The sequence below is a fragment of the Camellia sinensis genome, chromosome 5 (assembly GCF_055761805.1).
Source record: "Camellia sinensis isolate YWXY chromosome 5, ASM5576180v1, whole genome shotgun sequence".
NCBI lineage: Eukaryota > Viridiplantae > Streptophyta > Magnoliopsida > Ericales > Theaceae > Camellia > Camellia sinensis.
The window spans coordinates 34,668,072-34,687,946 of NC_138965.1; the positions used below are offsets into that span (position 1 = coordinate 34,668,072).

The 19,875-nt window shown below is 33.3% G+C and overlaps 1 protein-coding gene across 1 annotated transcript; it reads left to right on the plus strand.

The window, feature by feature from the left end:
• Positions 1-341: 341 nt before the first annotated feature.
• Positions 342-17,568, plus strand: LOC114291736 (glutathione S-transferase zeta class). The gene is made up of 11 exons (XM_082868537.1): positions 342-479; positions 652-757; positions 841-897; positions 2,106-2,191; positions 2,284-2,355; positions 3,915-3,968; positions 4,095-4,170; positions 6,775-6,836; positions 14,468-14,527; positions 15,198-15,303; positions 17,232-17,568. Exons 1-10 carry the CDS (start codon positions 477-479, stop codon positions 15,300-15,302), a joined length of 681 nt encoding a protein of 226 aa, XP_082724663.1. The 5' UTR covers positions 342-476; the 3' UTR covers position 15,303; positions 17,232-17,568.
• Positions 17,569-19,875: the final 2,307 nt, after the last annotated feature.

Here is a 19,875-nt window from a genome sequence, read left to right on the forward strand (position 1 = left end):
ATCAAATATTATAACCAAATATCATTTTAACATAACCAACGACCTATTCGATTATAATTAAAATAAAAATCAGAGAAAATATATATAAAAAAAAATGAGAAGTAAGAAAAATAATTATAAGTTGATAAAAGTATAATATTTATTTGCACAATTTAATACATAAATGACTTACACTTAAGTTGTAATTATTTGTTCAACTTCCCACGTCTTATTGACATTTTCTCTAAAAATTATAAATAATTATAATTGAATCATAATTAACAACATAATAAATTATAATTAAATCATAACTGATCAAAATAAAAAATTACAAAATCATAATTGGCATATGTGATAGACCAAAAATGATATTAGTAATAATAAAATAAGTAAATAAATAATGTGTACCATAGAATTTCACTATTATAAATATGGACTAAAATTTGAAAACTGAGTCAATTTTCAGTTCCAATCCAATCGACGTTTTCAAACTAGTTATGGTGCGCATTTCTCTCTCTCTCTCTCTCTCTCTCCTCTTTCTATTACTACACTCACTTTCTCTGTCTATGTTCATATGATTTATGCGTAAACAATCTTTTTTCTCGCTCATTTTCTCGGAGCAATTCAAGTAATTGACCCCTGAATTGTTGAATTTTTGAAATCGATGATTAGGCGAGTGGTGGTGGTGTTGTTGTGGAGCCCAAAACGAAGCTGCAATTGTATTCTTACTTTCGAAGCTCTTGCTCTCAACGTGTTCGTATTGCTCTCAACTTGAAAGGTCTCTCTCTAATAACTCCCTAAATTTGATTTCTTTTTCAAACCCTAATTTTGTTGATTTTTGTTCATCGTGTTTATAAACAGGTCTTGATTATGAATACAAAGCAGTTAATTTACTCAAGGGAGAGCAGTTGAGTCCTGGTGAGTTGTATTTTACTGGGTGCTCATTTTCACACACACATAGAGTGTTGTTAGTAGTAGGTGTACTTTTTGTAACAGTTCTGCTACTAATAAAAGGGAAATTTGGGATAAAAGGTGAAATTTTATAAAGATTTTGATGAAAAGATTGAAGTAGTTCATATTAAATCAAACTTTTTGTTCAAGTTTAGAATCAAATTTGATGAAAAAATTGGTGAAGGGTTGAGATGGTCTGACACGGAGACCAAGAGCACAACAGAATACGTATAAATGGATAAGATTTGGGAAAATATAGTTAGCCTCACACTTTCAACATAATTACACTGGATTCCATTGAGGTTTTAATTCACATAACAAGTTAGGTATTTTTTATTTTTTATTTATATTATCAATAATTCATTAGTTTTATGAATGAAAAAAAATCAGTGTATTTGGTTTGAGTTTTCTAGATTAAATTTTTTAAAAATGAGTTTTTTTGGTTTTCGTGTTTTTTTTTTTTTAGTGAATATTTTTAAAATTTTAAACATTTTTTTACTTTTTTAGATGCACCGTACTTAGATATATGTAAAACGTAAAAAATTTGTGAAAAAATGTTTTAAAAAATTAATAAATATATAAAAAATACAAAAAATGTACTAAATTCTTATATTTTTTTGTATTTTTGGTATTTAGTACATTTTTAAAAGATTTTTTTTACAATTTTTTTTACTTTTTAGGTGTATTTATGTTAGGTGTGTCTAAAAAGTTAAAAAAATGCTTAAAATATTAAAAAAATTCAGTAAAAACAAAAAAACACAGAAAATAAGAAAGTAGAATTTTCTGAAAAGTATTTTTAGAAAAATGGAATCAAACAAGCTGTTATTATCTTTTTTCAACTAAAATGTATATTTATCTTTGTTTATTTCAAAGTCTATCCACCATTTGCATTAATTTAAGTCATTTTAGCCTTAGTAAAAGGGAAGTCAATGTAATTATGTCAAAAGTGTGGGGCTAATTGTATTTTTCCCAAACTTGAAGGAGGTGAGTGCAGTTTATATTATATATATATATATATATGTATATATATATAAATTGCTTACAATGACATTGATTCTTGAGATACATATGCATATTATAAAACTAGGAGGCCAAAATTTTGGGTTCCATCATAACTGGACTTGTTATAGATACTGTAATATGCTTCATAACATTTGTTCCTTTCTCGAATGTAGAGTTTTTGAAGCTCAATCCTATTGGTTATGTGCCGGTGTTGGTGGATGAAGACATTGTGCTTTCTGACTCTTTTGCAATCTTAATGGTGAGTGGTTGGACCTTTGTTGTCTTCACCCGATTGGATTTGATTTTAGTAAAAATTTTCAATGTTTCTAACATGTGCTTAGTAATTTGCAGTATTTGGAAGAGAAGTATCCTCAACATCCATTGTTGCCTCGTGATCTTCAAAGAAGAGGCATCAACTACCAGGTATAATGCATGTAATCTCTTATTTTCTTGATCAATTGATATGAATTGTTTATTATTTACAACAACATTTTTTAGCTCTTTTCCATTCACCAGTATGATATTTATTTGATTCAATGTGTTTGAACCTAAGCATCCATGTGAGGCTCTGGAAATGCTAGAATTTCACTGCTTGCATAAATTTTATATCGTCATATTTTCTACAAGTTCTCACTAATATTAGCACACTTTATTTAAACCAAATATAGTTACAACTAGTATTAGCAAACTTTATTCAAACCGAATGTAGTAACAAATCAATTTTTATGAGGAATAAGCTAGAAAATTCAGAACTGGTGAAGAAATGCTAGTTGGCTTAAAATTCATTATGTGACAACAGAGTTAACATTATATTGTTATGGAGTGGTACTATATGCATCTTATTACTCTCACAGTTGAAGGTGTTTAAACCAGGAAAATTTAATTAAAATATCCTACAAATGTTGGGTTGCTATATTGCTTGATGAAGGTCTTGTCAATCATATGGAGGTGATTACTATCTTGGTATTGGTCAATGACATGCCTAAAGAGCCATATACACATCATAAGTTCAAATGTTCTCTTCACAAGCCCACTCCTTTTTTAGCAAATTTGGTTGAATTGGGCTAACCAGCATGTACGCATGTTAGTTGCTTCAAATGCTAATAGCCCCTCTTTATATAAATCATAGTAAGGGTAGAAATCTCTTCTTTCGACAGAATCCAGCACCTCATGCATAGGTGTGGTTGCCTCCACAGACACTATGAGAAGTTATTGGCTAAATTAATCACCAATGGTAGTCACTTTCCACAAGGATATTCCTCATACCAAGTTGGCCTGTATTGTTTTGAATGGGTTACCCATTGTTGTCAAATTGTGAATCAAATCATGAATCATATTGAATCATGAATTGTATGATTCTAACAACCATACCAATATGACTATTGTCAAAGTTAAACTTTCAAACCACTTGATTATATTCATGTGTAGAGTACAATGAGATCAAATGTTCTCAATCACAAAATAATGAACACAGGAATTCTTTGGACTGCTTGGCAACAGAAAATCGCTGATCTAAGCTTAGTGGTATCTGTTTGACCTCTCATCTTTGATGTTCGGTGCTCAAATCCACTTGTTGGTATATATGTGATCTTTTGTGATCAAGATATGCACCTTCAGTGGTATTTTCATTTCTTAGATAAGATAAGGAACTTATTGAAAGATAAGGGAATTCTTGGGAGGATGGAGTATAGGTTATAGCAATGCTACTGAAAGTCTGAAAATGGACCTTAGTGGGTCCAACACATACATGCAACTGTCATTTTACATGGAAAATGATATCCTTAGAACACCCTTGCTCTAGTTGAAGTGCTTTATCCGGCTTTGGGGGAATAACATGTTAAAGTAATAAAACTTTAGGCTAGCAGAACTATTCATTCATTCCTTCTATTTCTACTTTCTCAATTTTTTTTTTTTTTTTTTTTTTTTTTTTCTTTTCTGATTACTTAAACTAATCCTCAATGTATTTATTATTTGATTTATAGGCTGCAAATATCGTTTCCTCAAGCATACAGCCGCTTCAGAATATAGGTGTACTGGTGAGTATTGGAGTGAGATCACTGCTTTAAAATTTTTGTTTCATTGCTAAAATTCATATAATGCTATCACAACATTTTTTTTAGCATAGTGATGGGTTATCTTTTTCCCTGCTTTTTAATGTACAGAAGTATATTGGGGAAAAAGTTCATCCTGATGAGAAGCTTGTTTGGGTTCAGTATCATATTGGCAAAGGCTTTGCAGGTAAGCTTTACCTAATGAACTACAGATTATGGATTTTTATTTTATTTTTTCATTTAAAGAAATCTGTCATACCAGTTTGAATACACAAGTTGGTTGTGTGTAGCTCTGTTATCAGAATCTTACGATTCGCGATTCGATTCACGATTCGATTCACAATTTTTGCAAAATCGATACGAATCTAAGGGTGAATCTATTTTGGAAGTGAATCTCTAGTGAATCGCACGATTCACAATCGATTCACGATTCGATTCGTTTTTTACGATTCATGCAATTTTTAAAATTATTGTGTCCGACATATTTTTGACTCTATTTTTCCTCTATCTTTTTAGTAAAAATGACATAATACAACTTCTAATAGCGTTTAATACGAAAATAACCAGCATATATACATGCTTTGTTGTTATTTTAGTGATCATGAAGTTTTTAATAGGATCCAATTAGATTTAGTCAGATCCAACATATTTTTAACCTTTTTTTCTCATTATTTTTTTTCCTTTAAAAAATCATAATATATCTTCTAAAGATGTTTAAAATTAAAATTACACTATGAATTATCTGTTGCTATTTTATTAAATTAAATATTACATCTATGAGGTCAGTTATATTTTTAAAATATTTTAGGCTTTAAAAAAAAGATTCTAAATGATTCTTTCTTATTATTTGTTCACTGTTACTTAGAAAAGTATGTATGCTTATTGTCCAAATATCAATATCGTTGTTAATTATTATTACTTTAGAAATTGATAGTTTGTCTATTTGGTTATTATTTTTATTAAGAATGGTTGATAAGAAATATCTAAAAAAAAAAAAAAAGGTAAGATGGTGATCTTACATAGGAACGTTTGTTAACTTCTTACTTGTTAAACTACGTGATTATCATTCAAAATAATATTTTTATTGATTTAAGTCTAAATATTTTATATTCATAAGATATATTTAAAATCTAAATGTGTAAATATATGTTTTTAAATAATTTAGAAGAAGTGACCGAATCTTTACGATTCACGATTCGATTCGATTCACAATTCGGTACGAGATCATTTCGATTCACGATACGAATCCCGATTTGACAACTATGGTGTGTAGCCTGCTAGTGCTGACTACTCGACGTTTCACCTTCTTAACCTGTTGCCTCCAATCATCCGAGCAATACTTTGTTTCCTTGTTCCTATCAAAGAGCAAGTGTGTGCAACCCATGAACATCACAGTTTGATCCAAACTCCTTTATGATAATTTCGTTTTAATAATGTATTTTAATTGTTTTGCTAGTATCAACCAAACAATAGCTGGATCATTGTTAAGAAGAAGACTTTATGAAGTGACTGGAACCTTTTTCCTCATGCCAATTATTTAATTAATTTATAAGTAATTGATGTTAGCTTACTTTTAAAACATGTCTTGTGTTAGGATCATCAAATAAATACATAAAAAGTAGAAGATATGATCTTGTTATCTATTCAAATCTTCACTTTGTCCTCTAACAAAAACCCTATAATCTAATAAGCATGGACATGGACACACCGATACAACAGTTTTCAAAAAAAAAAATGCAGGACATTACGTGGGAACATGAGTAAAATATAATTTTTTTATATTTATCATATGTTATATATATAAATATTTCAGTCAAAGTTAATAAAAATACACTACATAACACGCATTTCCAAAGTTCAAATGAGAATGGATTAATGGGTATAAATTTACATTTTTTTTTATAATTATTAGTTCCTAATTTATTTTGTTCAAATTTGTAATGTTATGTGTCCCTCAAATTTCCAAAGTGTGTCTGAGTTTAAATTTTGGTTATAATAATAATAATAATAATAATAATAATAATAATAATAATAATAACTGGACGTGTTTGACACGTGTCATAAGTGTCTAAAGACGAGTGTTGGAGTCCAACAAATGAAAATGGGCATGTCATTAATATACCTTGTTTTAGTATGCCTTATATTGAAAAGATGGAACTTTTTTAATGCAACCCATGGTTCAGTCCAATGGAAACATTTTCTATCCTTTTTTCTTTTTCCTTTTTTTCAAGCCAGACAACTTATGTGCAATGTAAGTTAAATTTGAGGCAACTTTATATTTTATGCCATGAGGATCTACAAACCATTCAAATGATCTTGGTATTGTATCAAATATAGGACTTTGCACAGAAGTTCTGGTGCTTTAAAAGGATTAATCAACACATTCAATAAGAATGCATCAATTTATCTGATTGAACATACATAATTAGGATTAACATATTCAATAGGTAATCATCTCCATGAATGTGGGTAGTGGATTGAAAGTGCATCATGGCTTCCTATTGGTTTAAGTTTCAATTACCATGAAGTTAGGTGAGAATTTGATCTTGTACTAAGCATTAGGAAAAAAATCACTGCTGATTTAAATTTATCATCAATAGGAGTTTCTTTTTGTAGAATTCGTCTGAAAAAATCCTAACCTATTTTAACTTTTGAGTTGGGAAATTTTCCATTAGAGTTTGGTAATTTCTGGGCAAACAGTGACCAGAAACAAGTTTGCTATGATATGATTAAGGTTGCTTTGAAAATTGAGTGTTGAATTTGAGCTGATTTCTATGTACACACATTGCAGCTCTTGAGAAGCTATTAAAAGATTATGCTGGGAAATATGCCACTGGAGATGAAGTCTGTCTGGTTTGTTTCTTCCCTCCCTGCTATCTGTGTTCAAGCCTATATGCATACTGTATGTTTAGGGGGGATCCGTTGCAGAGTGTTAATATCTAAGCCCTAATGAAATTTTAAAATATGAGACCACGCTGGCTGTGTAACCTGAATAGATAGTTTTTTTTTTAATACCAAACACGTCATTTCGAAACAAATTTCCCAAACTCAAGCTGTTGTGAACTTATATACCAAACCAAGTTTGTTTTTGAAATCGTGTTTTCAAAACATTACTTTAAGATAAAAACGTTTTTTGAAAATATGATTTTAAAGGCAATGGAGAGTTAATATGTGTATTGATTTCACGATTGTGTGATCAATGCACGACTTCCATGGCTAAAACCCTTCCCTAACATAAAGCCTTATTTCAATTAATGTTAGTTAACCAAATAGACAGAAAGGGAATTTGCTGGATTTGTATGCTACGGTGGTGGTGGTTGCCCCATAATCCTATAATTGATTCACCAACTGTGTTGTGGGTTTTAGGTGATGCAATCAATAGACAGAATGGGAGAATGAGTGGGACAGAGAGGGTGGAGTAGAGAAGGTGGAGGCACAGGTGGGAACAATGGGATGAGGGATGGCATTGGATTTTGTTTGGCTAATGAAATAGGGGAGGTTGTGGGTGGTGATAGTGTTTGGTTAGAGAGCAAAATGGATGGTTTTGAAATATGTGTTTGTTTGGTAACAGATATTAAAGGAAAGGATTTGTTTGGTTAGAAATATTGTGATGGAATTTTGGTATTATTAACGGGCAAAAGGTTAATTTCACGTTTCCCTTTAATCTTGGTCAGCCAACAACTCTAACAGGGGAGTCAGTGTAATTTCAGAAACTACATTGAGGTCTGTGTAACTTCTTTTTCTCTTCTTGTTTTTTCCCTTCCTGAAGTCATGTATTGGAAACAAGACTTCACACACAAAATCGTGTTTTGAATACATGACTTTAAAAACAACCTAGGTTTGGGGAACAAGTGTGTGCTTGGTTTTGGAAAATTAGTTTAAAACAAACGTGGGTTTGATAAAAAATATTGCTGGATAGACAAAGTACCAAATTGTACATGATAGACCCTAAAATGGTATAACTAAGTGTTGAACTTGTGATGTATGACATTTCAGAACTTAGGATAGTGTTGCCTACACTTATTTTTGTGGTGGCCTTCTACGTTCACAAACTCTGGTACGAGTATCGGGTGCGGGTGCGGATGCGAGTGCATATCTAGGGGTCGGACACTTTAAAACTGAAAATGGAAGATACGGGGATATGGATTCAAATTTGGATATGGGTACGGAAATACGGTAAATAGTTATTTTTGAAAAATATTTGTTAAATTATCATGTTAAAAACTTATCTAAATAATATTTAATTAATTAAATACAGCATATTAAATATAATATAAAAATATTTTAAAATAAAATTATTATCTTTATAAAGTTATTATTTTAAAAGTAATGAGGTGAGAGAGAGAGAAAGTCATTTAAATAAAAGTGGGGAGAGAGAGTCATTATATTTAAATAAAAATAGTGGAGTAGTGGTGAGATATTATTTAAATCAAAGTAGTGGAGTCAGCAGGACTAGAGAGTCATTATTATCTTTAAATAATATTGGGGTGAGAGAGAGAGAAAGAGAGAACATACGGAAGAGAAGACAAATCGAGAGAGAGAGAGAGAGGGAGAGAGAGAAGAGGAGATCGAGAGATGAAGAACAGGAGAGATTGAGAGAGAGAACACAATATCAAGATCGCAATAGGAGAGAGAAGAACAAGAGATCGACACGAGTACGGGTAAGGAAGACGAGATCGACTACGCACTTCGAACTCGATCGCACTTTGACTTCGTCTTGCTGAACTTTGCTTCAACATTTCAGGTTTCTTTTTCTTTCCGTTCAAATCAAATTGTGAATTTCTGTATTTCCTTGGTTTGTTTCTTCTCATCTTGCCCTCTTCCTGTTCGAACCTTAGTAGCAGGATCGTTCAACTTGCTCACGATTCCTCCTCAAAAGCGCAATTTTGCGCTTCTAACTCAGATTCGTAGAAGAATCACGAGTTTGATGCTAGAGAAATGCGAATTTGATTGTGGATCTGTCTTCCTCTCTATCTGTCTATCCCTTCTCTCTCAATCTCGATCTCGTGACTTGTCTTCTCTAGATCAATCAATCTCATCTCATCTCTCCCTCGATCGATCTCGTCTCGTCTCTTCTCGTCTCTCGATCTACTCTTCTCTCTCAGTCGATCGCCTCCTCCTCTTCTCGCTGTCTCCTCTCTCGCCTTTCACTTCGTTGTTCTCTCTCGCTTCTCGGTGTTCTCTCTCGTGTTTGTCTGAGTCTCTCCTCTTTCTTTTTTATTTCTTTTTATTATAATATAAACATAGTTGTCAAATCGGGATTCGTATTGTGAATCGAAATGGCCTTGTATCGAATCGTGAATCATAAAGATTCAGTCACTTTTTATAAATTACTTAAAAATATATACCTACAAATTTAGATGTTAAATATATCTTATGAATATAAAATATTTAGACTTCAATCAATAAAAATGTTATTTTGAATAATAATCGCGTAGTATAATAGGTAAGAAGTTAACAAAGATTCCTATTTAAGCTTACCATATTACCTTTTTTCTTTTTTAGATATTTCTTATCAACCATTCTTAATAAAGATAATAACCAAATAGACAAACTATCAATTTTCAAAGTAACAATAATTAACAACAATGTTGATATTTGGACAATAAGCATATATACTTTTCTAAGTAGCAGTGAGCAAATAATAAGAAAGAATTATTTAGAATCTTTTATTTTAAAGCCTAAAATATTTTAAAAATGATAACTGGCCTGGCACATATAATATTCAATTTAATAAAATAGTAATAGATAATTCATAGTGTATCTTTAATCTTAAACATCTTTAGAAGATATATTATAATTTTTTAAAAGGAAAAAAAAATGAGAAGAAAGGTTAAAAAATATGTTGGGTACTAAAATAATTACAAATCATGTATATATGTTGGTTATTTTAGTATTAAACGCTATTCACCTTGCTTGTTTCCATTTTTCAAAAAACACTTTTCAGAAAATTCTACTTTCTTATTTTTCGTATTTTTTTGTTTTTACTGAATTTTTTTAATATTTTAAGCAATTTTTTTACTTTTTAGACACATCTAACATAAATACACCTAAAAAGTAAAAAGATTGTAAAAAAATATTTTAAAAATTCACTAAATACCAAAAATACAACAATTCAGTGCATATTTTGTATTTTTATGTATTTATTAATTTTTTAAAATATTTTTTCACAAATTTTTTACTTTTTAGATACATCTAAGTAAGGTGTATCTAAAAAAGTAAAAAAAATGTTTAAAATTTTAAAAATATTCACTAAAAACAAAAAAAATACGAAAACCAAAAAACTCAATTTTCAAATAACTTAATCCAAAAAACTCAAACCAAACACACTGATTAGAAGTTGTATTATGTCATTTGCACTAAAAAGATGGAGGAAAAAAGAATTGAAAATATGTCGGACATAATAATTTCAAAAATTACATGAATTGTAAAAAGTGAATCGAATCGTGAATCGATTGTGAATCATGCGATTCATTAGAGATTCACTTCCAAAATAGATTCACCCATAAATTCGTATCGATTTTGCAAAAATTGCGAATCGAATCGCGAATTGTAAGATTCTGATAATAGAGAATATAAATATTAAATAATGAAGATGGGGAAGAAGTTAAGAAGTCAATATTAATAGTTATTTTTAGTGTAGTGCTTATATTATAATAATGACGTGGGCTGAAGCATCGGATTGTTTTTCCTGTGATGTATAATGGTTGAAATTTGTGTTACAAGGACTTGGCACTTTGGGAAGAAGTACCCGTGTCGACATGACACGACACGACACGGGTGCGGGTGGGTGTGGGATCTGTGTCGGATTTGCCTATTTTCTCTCGGATACGGCTCTTTACAGATAGCAAAAGAAATGGAAGAGGAGTGAGCAAGAGAGAACCTAGTCGCCTTTCGAAACGACGAATACATCGGTCACCGACTTCGATCCTTCTGGTCGCAGCTTCGACCTTTGCTCGATGCTCAATGCTCGATCTCCTTCTCCTTCTCTGTCTTCTCTCTCGTCTCTCAATCTCCTTCTCTGTCTTCTCTCTCATTTCTTGATCTCTCTTCTTCTCCTCTCGTCTCTCGATCTCGATCTCCCTCTTCCTTTCCTCTCTCTTCTTCTATTTGTTTGTCTGACTTCTCTCTACTCTTTATATTATATACATTTATATTAGTATATAATATAAATTACATTAATATAATATTATATAATATTATTTATCCAAAAAAAATTATATAATATAATATATCATAAATAATATAATTTTTATGTCTAAAATAAAAATACTTATGTTATTATATATAATATAACTCATCTTCATATAATAAATATATATTTTTTAAAAAAAAATTGTTTAATGTATCCCCGTACCAGTATCCAAATTTGGATATATATTCACGTATCCTCAATTTTTAATTTTGAAATGTCCGACCCCTACGCACCCGCACCTGATACCCGTACCCGAGTTCCTGTAACATAGGTTGAAATTATAAGTTTTTTCTGTATTTATAATTTGTTCTCCCTCTCTCTCAAAAGATATTTAATTAATATATATGTCAATTATAATATATATATGTCATATATCAATAAAAATAACTATTTGTAAATCATATTTATTTATAATATATATGTCAATTAAAAATTAAAAATATATATAAATAAATTAAAAATATTATCAATAAAAATAATAAATATATTTAAATAAAACATAAATGTTGTTTTATTAAATAAAATATAATAAACTTTATTCAAAGATAATGACCAGTGTTCTAAAAAATATCACTCGGAGTGTTGTGAAAAGCGCGCCTAGGCGCAAGGCGAAGCGAAGCGCATGGTTTGCGCCTGGACAGGTCCCAGGAGAGGCGAGTTGAGTTAGGCGCACGCCTGAGACGCGACTTGAACCAGGCGACAGAGGCGCAAGGCGACGACTAGGCGCGTTTGATTTTTCGAATGGCTCTTAACCACAGATTGACTTGATCGAATGGGTTGATCGACTTGATTCTTCTTTTTCTTCTCCTCCTCTTCGACTGGGCTGATCGACTTGATAGATCGACTTGATCGAATGGGCTGATCGACTTGATTCTTCTCCTCCTCCTCCTCTTCGACTTGATCGACTGGTTCTGTTTTTTTTTTTTTTTTTTTTTTTTTGGCTTTGACTTCTTCGACTCTGACTCTGACTCTCTTTCTCCTCCTCCTTCTTTTGGCTGTGTCGTCTCGTCTCTGTTCTGCCCCCTTTTTGTTTTTTTTTCCAATTAAGCCTTTGAGTCTGTTAGAAACAAAAAAACAAAAAAAACAAAATACAAATACAAAATAATTAACTAAAAAAATAGACTAAAAAAAATAGATTATTATGCCTTTCAATTATGCCTTCTTTTTTTTTCAATTTTTTTTCCTTATCTATTAGGGGAAAAAAATAAATTTTGATTCTGATTAATTAACTAAAAAAATACACTGAAAAAAAAATTACAAATAAATAATTAATTAATACAATGTTCTACTAGTCTTTTTTTTTCCTTTATCTGTTAGGGGAAAAAAATAGATTCTGATTCTGATTAATTAACTAAAATTATTTTCCAAAATTAGATTTTGATTCTTATTCTTATTTTCCAAAATTCATATTTGCCAAAATTAGATTCTTATTCTAATTAACTAAAATTAATTCATATTTTCCAAAATTAGATTCTGATTCTGATTCTTATTTTTCAAAATTAGATATTTATGTTTTGGATGTATTAGTGTTTAGGTTTTTGTTTTTGTTTTTATTTATTGAATGTGGATTATTTTATCTTTGAAAATTGGAATGTTATGTAATATGCACTTTCATGGCTTTGAGAATTATTTTATATTTTATCTTGAATCTTGATTACTTTTTATTTTTAAAAAAATTGTCTTAGTAGTTAGTACTATGAATGATTAGTCTATGTTAATTTTTTTAGTTTTTACTAAGACTGTGCGCCTTACTTTAATAAAGCTCGTGCCTCGCCTTGTGCCTAGGCCCCGAGAGACCGTCAGCGCCTTAGTGCATCTTGAGCCTTTAAAAACACTCCTCTACTTTTATTGGTTATTCATTTTTAAAAAATATTTTTTTATATTGTATTTAATTAATTAAATATTGCATAAAAATAAAAAAATTTATAACATCTATATGTTAATTAAAAATTAAAAAAAAAATGTTTATATAGATAAATTAAAAATATTTCAATAAAAATAATATATAAACGCTCCCAAACTACAACTCCTTTACATGGCCATGCTTTCCCGCTCTCGTTCCTGCTTCCGCTCCCACTTCCGCTTCGAGCAACTAAGGTTCAAACCAAGAACAAGAAAGAAATTTTGTAACAAAAATATTATAGAAAAACAATTAGCCGTATCCATTTTTATTTTGCCGTATCCCGGCCATATCCCGTACCCATACCCGTACCTGTGTCATGTCGTGTCGACACGGGTACCTCCCAAAAATGAACGAGTCCGTGTAACGTAGGTGGCCTTTGTTGAGGAAAGCTTTTACATTTATGCTGTGTTTGGTTGGGGGATTTAGGAAATGATTTGGAAAGGGAAATGAAAAGGAAGGTGAAATGTAAATAAAATATACTTATATTTCACCTAGTTTGACACATCTTTTCTCTTTCTTTTTCCAAATCCGTTCCCAAATCCCCCAACCAAACACAACATTAGAGTTCTAAGGGTGGAAGAGTCCTATGGTTGTAGTCAACAAGGGATTGAAATTGGCTTGCTTTCCAAGGTGCTGGGTTTCTAGATTCGTGGAAACTAATCACTTGAAATCTGTAGACAGAAACAAATTTGAGGGCTTTGAATTGAAGGCCACACTTTGGTTTATTAGGACTCGACTAGCTAGGTAGGGACTTTGGACTGAAATAGGTTTGTTTTGGGGTTGGGAGGAGGGGGCTTCACCATCGCAAGGGTTGATAAAAACCACACTAAAACAATCTCAATTTTTAAAAGCTCAACTCTATTGAATAGAGGTTTTACATGGACATCTACAAATTTGTTCTTCTCCTAATTCTACTAGGGCCAATATTCTGTTGATGTGGTTTATTTTCTCACAAATGAAAGCAAATGCTTGACATTGATAGATTCTTTAAACCATCGTATAGACTTTCTACCCACCACAATATATAATTTATAAATTTGAAAACCAGGAGATTGTTTGTGCTTCAATCTGAACACAATTATGCGCTAAAACCATAGGTCAATAGTTTCCAAGCAGGAAGAGTACCGACTATTGCTCCAGAATCTGACATGAAAAATTGTTGCTTTTCATACTTGTGGCAATTTTTTTCATATAACCTAGATTACACATAGATAGGAACCAGAATCCAGATATTAGGTTTTGACATGAGAAATTGTTGCTTTTCATACTTGTGGCGATTTTTTTTCCATATAACCTAGATTACACGTAGATATATAGCAAGTGCTTATGTAAAATTATTTTGTACTCCTATACTACCTGAAATATAATATTGGCTATTGTTTGCAGGCGGATTGTTTTCTAGCACCTCAGATTCATGGAGCAATCAAAAGGTTCAGTCTTGACATGGTACGTCATTCTTTTAGTTCATGTCCAATTGAATCTGTAATTATTTATATTTCAGCTTCAAATAATTTTTGTATTTTACATGTCTAAATTTTGCCATACCCATTTCTTAAACAAACGGAGGAAAAGAGATGGGGGGAAATCCACATTAATTGTGTTAACTTTCTCTGCTGTCAGCTTTTTTAAAATAAATGGAATGTATGCTGGTGCATTGTTTGCAAGAATTGTGGTTTCTGGTAGTCTCAAATCCAATAGAATGGGTTCGTGTAGAATCTAATATAACCTATATTACACTTGAAAATCTAATATATCATCAACTATCTTCTTGATTATGTGATGGTTGCAATCAAATACGAATGTGTAGTGCTTCTGGACTTTCTTAATTTTTTCTATCTCCTTGTAACTTCTTTAGTTTTGTCATTGTGAGGAAATGGATCCATGTAGCCGACCCGGAGTAAAGACTTGTGAGTTGAGTTGAACTTCAACACCTTAGGAGTTCTTTGTGCAATGTTAAATCTCTCTCCATCTCTGTGACATGTGTGCACACCACTGTGGCCGCAATTGCAGCCTGTTTTCTTCCTGCTTGTTACGTGGAATTGATGCCATGTATTTTCTGTGCACCTGGTATCGCTCAGAGAAAGTTCTAATTACAAGTTTCTTGTTGTTCTTGCAGACTCAGTACCCTATTCTCTCGAGGTTGAATGATGCATACAATGAGCTTCCTGCCTTCCAAGATGCCATGCCAGAAAACCAGCCAGACGCACCAGTTGAGGCATGAGGTAATAAACTAGTATAAAAGTACCTCTTGATATATGCTTTGTGAAAAATCTAGAAATCCCCTAGATGATGATTTGTGATTATGTATCAATTTTAAAGCAGAATATAACAATCCCAATCAAACAATCAAACAATCAAGACAAAGAGACACAACGATTTTAACGTGGAAAAAACCACAATTGGACACCTCCAACTGTGATCAAAAAACCACGGGCAACAGCCACAAGAACAATCCACTAAGAAGATTTAAAGGAATTACACAGGTATACTCTCAATTACCTAGCGAATCCACAACGCCTAATTGAACCAACCTCTATGTGCCTCTTCCAACCCCATCTTCACCACGGAATTGTCTTTCTGATGAGCCACTCCGGATTCCACCAAAGCTTCAGGCTCGAATTCTTCAGAATCCACAACTGAAGAATAACTCTCTCTTTTGTGTATAACAAACAAACCTTTGATGTACTCTCTTTAGATCATGAGTTGAATACTCAATAAAAACATCAAAGAAAACTCCCAAAGTATCCCCAGATATAAACCCTAGAAACCAAAAAGAAGATCTGGAGAAGTTATCCTAAAATCTGACCCAACACGCGAATTTATAGAATCTGTCCCGCGATCTCCGCTCGAGCTCAACACAGCCCGCTCGAGCGGACTGACCAAAAACTGCGTGCGAACAAACTGAGATGCGCTCGAGCGTAGGAGCATCCGCTCGAGCGTAAAATCACACATTCCAGTATTTTTACAGGCGACTGCAGAGATGCTGAGAGCTTCCAATCCCCGCTCGAGCGCCCGTTTCCCCGCTCGAGCGGGAAGGCCAAAACTGGAAAAACTAGAAAAATATAACATGCTCGGACAGGCAACTTTGAATGCATTTTTGCATTTTGCTTCGGGGGCGCTGCCCCTCGACCCCGCCGTGGCGCTGCCCCGGACCCGCCAAGGGGCGCTGCCCCCTGGACCCCCGCGAGCTGACCGGGCAGCTCGATCCCCGTCATAATCAGCGAAGTGGCAATCTTGAAAGCATTAGCATCACAAACTTCTCTGAATGGCACAATTCGGGTTGGATTCGCATCTAAACACTCATAGCCTTACTGAAATAAAAATGCGAATAAAATTACAACTCAAAGGAGTTTTGTCAAACGGGATTGCCAAGAAATAAAACCTAACACTTTGTTCTCTCTTCCTTTTCTTTTCCCTTTTTTTTTTTTTTTGGTTTGTTTTTTTGGGAGGGAAGGAGGATGAGTTTATGCATTCATTTACCACCATTGTGTTGCTCTAGTTGAGGGTGCCTTACTTCCTGACATATATTTCTTAGATGGATGTATGCTTAGCCCTTTAGTATTGGGTTCTAATGAATTGCTGTGGTTGGTGTTTGCAATTCACAAGGGTCCAACAAGGCCAGTGGTGGTTTAGTGGCTTTGAACCTTAGTAGCTGTATTTAGGTGACATTTATTACTCGAAAACGTGATTTCGCACTCCCAATTAAGAGACCTGTAAGAAACTCACTCCTGCTGAGGAACTCACTCTCATCTAAGATAGAACTTCTCAAACATACAATCTCCAAAAAAAATGCAAACAAACCTTAAGCTTATTCTAGTACTTTCTATTTACATAATATTTATTTGTCCTTAACAAAGACAATTTGTAGTTGATATCAATCTCTACTAATAATTCATATTTAACACATATTACAACTAAAAATAATAATTTGTTAAAATATATTTATATATTTAATATATAAAATACACACGCTCACATAGGCGCTCCCTGCCCTGCCCTCGCTTCGTGTAACTATACTTTGAATTCTCATAATATTGTGATGCTTGGTTCAAGTTTTCTTTCTTGTTAAATTTCAGCTTGACCTCACAGAGTTGGTGCAAAGCTTTGTTGGATTTGTACTAAAATTTCCTCCTTTTGTTTCTACATTTAGATCAGAAGAGGCGGGTTAGATTGAACTTTCAAGGTAAACCGGTGAAGCAGATCTGATGCAGAGCTGTCGCTAGCAGATTGTAATGCCACCAAGCTTTGTCTGTGCATTTGAATAACAATAATGCAATAAAATTAAGTGATGTGATTATACGTTTTGAAACATCTAAGCATAGTTTCCTGAAGCTCAAACTGGCTTGTTGTACCCTCTTTTTAATTGTTAAGCTGTTGGTGTTTGTCAACTGTATCACACAGATGTTGACATTGCCCAGTTAAAGGTTTCCTTATGTTACTGTGTTTATGCTGCTATAAATAAATGAGAATAATTTATGGCTTTGTTATTTCTTGCTCTCTTTCTTTGTCTCTTGGTGCTTTAAAATTACTTTGTTGGCTGCTTTTGTTCCGTAAAAAAATGTAAAACATCCACCTTGTTTTGAGAGACAAAGGCCATGCTTGGAAAAAAAATTTTGAAGTTTTCTGTTCTTGGAGTTGTAAGAAACAAAGTTTTGGAATTCTCATATAATACTTGACAGCTGTTGAATTATATTTTGAGGTTAGAGTTGACAGTTTGACGGCTTAATGCTTCTCAAAGATGGTTTTATAGCCCTTAGGATAAAGACATGAACATTGGATTTCATAGAGAATGCCTTCGGCCTCCTCTGAAATGCCCAAAAAAATTCTTTGTATTCATATCAGGATTTTGCATCGAGGAGGGCTCCTCACTCTGTTCGGATGAGTTGGTCAAGATGTGGTGTCCAGGCACTTATATTGGTGAGGACTACGATATGCCAGCTGTCAGTAGTAAAGCTTTAGCAGGCTAATGGTAGGTCAGACAGGTCTGGGTAAATGTTTTGGGATAGGAAGAGAAGGGATTTGGGAATAGAAATTCTTTGGCCATCAAATCCCAATTGTTATCCATGCTTCGACTTTGTGGCAGTGGTTTGACAAGATTTGTTTTGGCAAATTCATGCCAAGCTAAATCCATTAGACAGATAACTGAGCTTCACTTAAAGAGAAAATAAATTAATTTGCTTCAAACATTTACTTTTTTCTTTTTCTTTTTTCATCCCTAGAAGGTATTGCGCCATGCTAGTGCATCCGTGGCATACAATACTTTCTCCTACCATAGTGTTGTTGTGACCCCTACCTATTCTTTTCCCTCTATCGCACACCGCTGCATGGGGGTATTCTTCCCCCTCTATTGCACACCACTGCAACCCCCACCCCTTCCTCTCTATCTCTACCACTATCACACACTGCTTCTACCCCTTCCATCTTTGCCACCTCACACACCGTCGCGACCCCTTGCCTCCATCAGACACTGCCTACCAACAACCCATTCACATTCTCTCCTATATCTCACCCATTCTCTCTTGTACTTGAGGAACACAATAGACTATGGAATAGTCTATAGTGGCTATCCAGCAGTGCTGGAAGGATTTACGGATACTAGTTGGATAACTGACCGTGAAGATCACTCGTCCACGAGTGGTTGGATTTTTACTCTTAAAGGAGGAGCTATCTCTTGGGGTTCTAAGAAGCAAACATGCATAATAGACTCAACCATGGCATCTGAGTTTGTAGCATTGGCTTCTTGTAGCAAAGAGGCAGAATGGCTAAGGAATCTCTTGTTAGAGATTAAGATATGGCCAAAACCCATGCCACCAATATCTTTGCATTGTGATAGTGAAGCAACTCTATCACGGGTCTATAGCCATGTCTATAACAGAAAGTCCAGACATATAGGACTGAGACATAACTGTGTTAGGTAGTTAATCACAGAAGGTGTGATTACTATTAATTATGTAAAATCAAGTGAAAACTTCGCTGACGCCTTAACAAAGGGACTTGCAACGGATTTGGCGTGGAAAACATCAAAGGGGATGGGTCTTAAGCCCACTTAACATAATCACTCCTGGTGGAAACTCGACTCAACGCTTGAAGAAATATCAAGCCTTGAGTTCAATGAGCCCAAGTACACCATATGTCGTGATTGTAAGCACTTAGTTTTATTTTATTTTCATTCTAAGGTTGAAGTGCTTGGTACCTATAATGTGAAAAGAAGAGGATGAGTTAGCAAACTCTTAATAAGCTTACAACTGGGTTGTTAGGGTACTGTAAATTACAGGGGTACTCTCAGTAAGCTTACCTTTGTGAGTGTAGGAGGTGGTGTCGCTTCCTATAAGTCCAAGGGCTTGACTCTAGAGCGCTCATGAAACAGGATATAGACACAAGGCCAATTCACGTGTCGGTTTGTTTGAATACTTGAGGTAACCTGTACTGTGAGTGAGACATGTCTGGTTAGTCGAATAAGATCGCTAGTTCAAAGACAAGTCTACTATGCCATCTTGACTAACTTTGAGATGTCTTCACTAAGTGAATGATTCAAATCGTAAGATATCTTCACCTATGCATTTCAAATCGTAAGATATCTTCACCTATGTATAAGGCTGCCAAGTGAACCAAGAGTCATCATCTGGTATTTTGAAAATGGTGGAGGAATGTTGGGGAATTTTCAAAATGGTTTTTGAAATTTACGGGTTAATTTTTTGGTTGTTTTCAAAACCTTCCTTGTTTTTCTTTGGAGAGCATTAATTAAGCTTGGGGACTTTATCCCACATTGGAAAGAGAGGAAAACATTACATGAA